This window comes from Tupaia chinensis, unplaced genomic scaffold (genome assembly GCF_000334495.1).
Source record: "Tupaia chinensis unplaced genomic scaffold, TupChi_1.0 Scaffold143574_1, whole genome shotgun sequence".
Lineage (NCBI taxonomy): Eukaryota > Metazoa > Chordata > Mammalia > Scandentia > Tupaiidae > Tupaia > Tupaia belangeri.
In genome coordinates, this window is record NW_006203419.1 from 2,059,404 (window position 1) to 2,064,812 (window position 5,409).

Genomic DNA, 5,409 nt, shown 5'->3' on the forward strand with positions numbered 1-5,409 from the left:
AAGCAAGAAATCACCCCCCAGGGGGGATGGTCACGCCGCAATCCCTTCTCCTCCATTCTCCTCTTGGGATCTTGGGCACGCACGCACATGCGCCCGGTGTGAGTTTTAAGCCACCGGATCCGGGACGTGAACCGCGGTCGACTACATGGGAGTCCAGTGACATAGCCATTACGCTAACTGCTGGTTCCCCAAATAATTATTTTATTACTTTATTCATTTATTTGTTTGACTAGAGAGGGACAGAGTGAGAGAGAGAAGAGAAAGTGAGAAAGCAAGCCGCTTGGTCTGGGACTCAAACCACAGTCAAGCATGTGGGAGTGCAACGCCCTTAACCACCATGCCACCTGCTGGTCCCACCATACACCATCATTTCTTTTTTTTTTGGGGGGGAGAGGTTTTTGCTGTAGGACACATGCACTTGCCAGACAGACAGAGACAGAAAAACAGAAAGCAAGAAATCACACCCCAGAGGGGATGGCCACACCGCAATCCCTTCTTTTCCATTCTCCACTTGGTATCTTGAGCATGCATGCACACGTGCCCAGCGTGAGTTTCAAGCTACCGGGTCTGGGACTCAAACTGCAGTTGACTACATGGTAGTCCAGCAACATAGCCATTATGCTAACTGCTGGCCCCCGATCATTTTATTTTTTAAACAAGTTCTTCGAGCTCCTCTGGGACCTGGGCAACAATAAAATCAAATGTTAAATGAAGTTGAAGATAAAAGAAAAACGCGAACATTCCCGGAAGCTGAGAAAGAATGGCCTTCTGTCCAGGCCACAACCCACCCTGTTGCCGTGTGTGATCTCTTTTCTTCCAGTCTTTGCCAAGCTCAGTCCATCCACCCTTCACCGGCCCAGAGCCCTCTCTCTCCAGAACCTGAATGGCGATGTCATTTGCCGAGAACAAGACCTATAAGTATATCTGCCACCATCACAGCAACTTTTGCCGTGTGGATGTGCTGGAGATTTTGCCCTACCTGTCCTGCCTCACAGCAAGTGACCAGGTGAGCCAGGGAACTGACGGGGCCACTGCAGGGGGCAGGGCTGTGGAATTCAAGGCTCAGGCCCAGCCTAGTTCTCCCCTCCTAACCTGGTCCTGGCTCTTGCTCTGCATCCTGGCCGCTTCCCTAACTTAGCTCAAGTGTGGCTCAGAGTGGCTTTGCTCACCTCGCCGAGCTCCCTCTTGCGTTGTTTCTGGGTAGTGCTCAGAAATACTTCCTGGCCTCTCGCCTCCTTCTGGGGGAACCTTCTCTCTTGTCCTTGTCCTGCTCAGTTTTGATTCCATCCTCCTTGTGGCGGGACCCTGTCCCTGTCCTTAACCACCACACTATCTTCTGACCCATCGCCGACTTTTGTGGTAAATATCATCTGCGGACTTTTATTTCTGCTATCTGGTTGCTGGTTTTTATTTATATTTTGTTTTATTTTATTGTTTTAATTCCAGGAGATATAAAGTCTCTGCCACTGCCATCACCTCCCCAGAATCTGCCCAGTATTCTCAGGTCCTTGTTTCTTACCGTTGCACCTCCCGTCTCCTCTTTTGTCCATCTTATTTTTGCTTCCCGCTAAACTAAACCTTTCTTTTTGCCCCAGAGGCTATAGAAGCCCAAGGCTTTTGATTAGACTAACTGGGTTTGGCTTCCTGCCTCCCTGCTGACAGATCTTTACTACTTTGCTTCTGCTAAACGTCAGTTTCCTCATCAGGAAAATAGGGATATAATAAGAGCAGTAGATAAGATGGTTCATGCAATTCATGCGAAGCCCTTAACAGCGGCCGAAGTGACGTCGTTTCCGGTAGCTCCCTTTAGGGTCAGTGCTGATTGTTCTTCCTCCCTGGCAGTCCAGGTGGCTGCCTCTCTCTGCAGCTCCACAGGTTCTGCGTCCTTCTGGGTGGGAGAGGGCTGGGCCACCTGGCTCGAGCAGGACCCCGGTGCTGCTATCTTCCAGGACCGCCTACGGGCCTCCTACACGCGCCTGGGGAACCGGGACACCCTCTGGGATCTCTTCAACATCCTTCAGCGCCGTACTGGCTGGGTGGGCTCGCTCACGGAAGCCCTGAATTCCTGCGAACTGTCTGACCTCGCCGAGGAAGTGACCCGTGTCTACCAGACCTACCTGCCACGTGAGCCCCTGCCTGCTTCCCCTGACCTCTCCTTTCCCCGGCCTCCTGCCTTTGCTGCCACCCTCCCTGTCACCCCTCTGGAATGAGGGGCAAACCTGGATGTAGCTTCTGGCTGAGCCACTTACTAGCTGTGCCCCTTTTCTCAAGTCCTTCGGTTTCCCTGAGCCTCGGTTGTCTCCTCTGTAAAAGGGAGCTAATGGCTGTGCCTACCGTGCCGGGCTGTGGTGGCCACATGCCACGGGAGGATGCGGTGGAGAGCTTAGCTGGGCCTCAGCACCGCCTCTGACTCCTGGGGCGGTAGCATTTGTCTCATTTCCTCTCCTGTCTCCTGTCTCCCGCTCTCCAGGCCTCTGCCCCTAATTATTTACATACTCCGTGTCCCCTGTACTCAGGGAGTCTCTGGGCATGAACCCAGAACCCTCCCATGTGGGTCCACCTCCCAGAACATTGTGTCGCTGCTATGCCACCATCGGACCCCATAGGACAGCTCTATTTACTCTTTTCTTCATCCATGGTAGAGCAAGTGCGTGTGCACGTGAGAGAGACGGAGTGGGACGAGTGCTCTCCACAGGGGCTGGTCATGCCGCCATTGCCTCCTCCAGCCCTCCAGCCCACAGGATCTTGGAACTCGCGCACACACCTGGCAGGTTTCAAGCTGACCGGGCAGGGGATTTGAACCACCATAACCAGGTGGGGCGTGGGGGCAAAGGGGAGAGGCTGAGGAGGCAGTATGAGGGCTGACAGCCATGAAGAGAGAAAGCCACTGGGTCCCGGAATCTCCGGGGAGAGGAGGTAACATCAGTGCAGTCTGGATGATGAGGGGTCCCTGAGCCCCACGCACTCTGCCCTCCCGCCTCACTACCTCCTTTCAACACCCCCCGCTCCACTCCAGCCCCCTCCCCTGCTCTGCTTCTCTTCTGCGGGGAGCAGATCCCATATCAGGACAGCTTTGGGAGCTAAGGGCAGCAGTTAGGGGCCTAACAGTATTCAGGCCACTCCCATCCTGGGGGCACCCTGATTCCCTCTTCTTGCTTCATTAAAAAATATATATTTTGGGGGTGCCAGCAGTGGTGTGGTGATTAAGGGGCTGGACTCCCACAAAGTCAACTGCAATTCAAGTCCTGGACCAGACAGCTTGAAAATCACTCTGAGGACCAGCAGTTAGTGTAATGGCTATGTCCCTGAACTCCCATGTAGTTGACTGCAGTTTGAGTCCTGGACCCGGTGGCTTAAACTCACGCCAGGCATGTGTGCGTATGTGCCCGAGATCCCGAGAGGAGAATGGAGAAGGGATTGCGGTGTAGCCATCCCCCCTGGGGGGTGATTTCTCACTTTCTATTTCTCTGTCTCTCTCTGTCTTTCTGGCAAGCTCATGCACCCTATAGCAAAAACTTCTCCAAAAAAATAAAAAGAAAAAAGAAAAAAAAGAAAGAAAGAAAATCGCTCTGGGCATGTGTGTGTGTGCCCAAATCCTGAGAGGAGAGTGAAGAAGGGATTATGGTGTGGCCATCCCCACTGGGGAGTGATTTATCACTTCCTCCCTCTCTGTCTCTCTTCTTATGGGAATCTAGTCAGTACTTTAACTACAATGCCACCTGCTGACCCCTGGCTTATGGCATGTTTATGACTACAATTACTGATCCGAATTGAAATGCAAACTTTTAAATCATTTTTCAAAGAATTATTTGATTTTATTTATTTATTTATTTTTTCAATTTGATGAGAGCGAGAGAAAGAGAAAATGAGAAAGTAAGCTGCCAGGTCCAGGACTTGAGCCATGGTCGGCTATGTTGGAGCCCAGAGCCTTAACCTCCACACCACCTGCTGGTCCCTTAAGTCATTTTTTACTGACTGTACTCTTGCAGATTATAAAAAGTATGCTTACCTTTTTTTTTAGTTAATTTTTATTTATTATTATTATTTTTAAAATTTGGTATAGGGCATATGTGCTCACCAGAGAAAGACAGAGAGAGAAATAGAAAGAGAGAGAGATAGCAAGCCACCAGGCCCAGGACTTGAACCATGGTCATCCATGTAGGAGTCTAGCACTTTAACCACCCACCCTGTCACCTGCTGGCCCATTATACTTACCTTTTATCACATGGTAATCTGTTGCTATTTTAATCTGTTGTTATTAATTTGTTCTATTCTGAGAAATGACATTGTCAATGTTGTTGTATTATTTATAACTTGAAAATAATTTTGATGAAAGATCAAGGGACCACTTCCAAAGATTGACAAGTACATAGTACATGTTATGTTTCAACATTTCTTCAATATCATGAGTTCCTGAAATCTCTGTTGACCTGAGTTCCCAGTGGGCTGGCACCCCATTGTTTACCATTTGTTCTTTTTTTTTTTTTTTGAGAAGTATTTGCTATAGGGCACGTGTGCTTGTCAGAAAGACAGAGAGACAGAAAGCAAGAAATCACTCCCCAGGGGGATGGCTATGCCGCAATCTCTTCTCCTCCATTCTCCCCTAGGGATCTTGGGCTCACATGCACATGCGCCAAGTGTGTTGAGACTCGAACCATGGTTGACTACATGGGAATCCAGCGATGTAGCTATTATGCCATCTGCGGGTTCTACCACTTGTCCATTTTATTCCCAACTTTTACTGAACTTCCAGACACCCGATAGAACTTCAGTAAATGTTATCACATTCATGACTTTGCATTATAATCATTTCATAAGCTCCCATAATCTTCATAATTAAAATTGTAATTTTTTTTTTCTTTTTGGAAAGGTTTTTTCGCTATAGGGTGCGTGCGCTCGCCAGACAGAGAGAGACAGAGAGACAGAAAGTGAAAAATCACCCCCCAGGGGGGATGGTCACGCCGCAATCCCTTCTCCTCCATTCTCCTCTCGGGATTTTGGGCAGGCACGCACATGCGCCTGGTGTGAGTTTTAAGCCACCGAGTCCGGGACGCGAACTGCGGTCGACTACGTGGGAGTCCAGCGACATAGCCATTACACTAACTGCTGGTTCCCAATTGTAATTTGAAGTACAAAATTTCATTTATTCTCTTTGTTTTATTAAAAACATTTTTTTTGTACTGCTAGAGGGTATATGTGTTCACGAGAGAGTGAGAGAGAGCGTGAACTTCAATGCGACATGGTCGTGCCTTAATTCTTTTTCCTCAATTTCTTCTTTCCTTTGGAATTTTGGGCACACCCATGACATTCCTGACATTAAAGCTGTAGGGACCAGGCTTTGAACTGAGGGTGGCCACATGTGGTCCTTCTCTTTATACATAGAATTTTTAAAAATTATTTAATTTTATT

At 48.9% G+C, this 5,409-nt stretch overlaps 1 protein-coding gene across 1 annotated transcript in view; it reads left to right on the plus strand.

Annotated features, from left to right (window-relative positions):
- Nucleotides 1–5,409, plus strand: part of MAVS (mitochondrial antiviral signaling protein) — a 25,353-nt gene that overhangs the window by 5,962 nt on the left and 13,982 nt on the right. Inside the window, exons 2-3 of the mRNA XM_006163972.1 lie at nt 821–1,006; nt 1,950–2,124. Coding sequence (XP_006164034.1) covers nt 884–1,006; nt 1,950–2,124 — 298 coding nt within the window. The 5' untranslated portion in view covers nt 821–883. The remainder of the gene's footprint in view (nt 1–820; nt 1,007–1,949; nt 2,125–5,409) is intronic.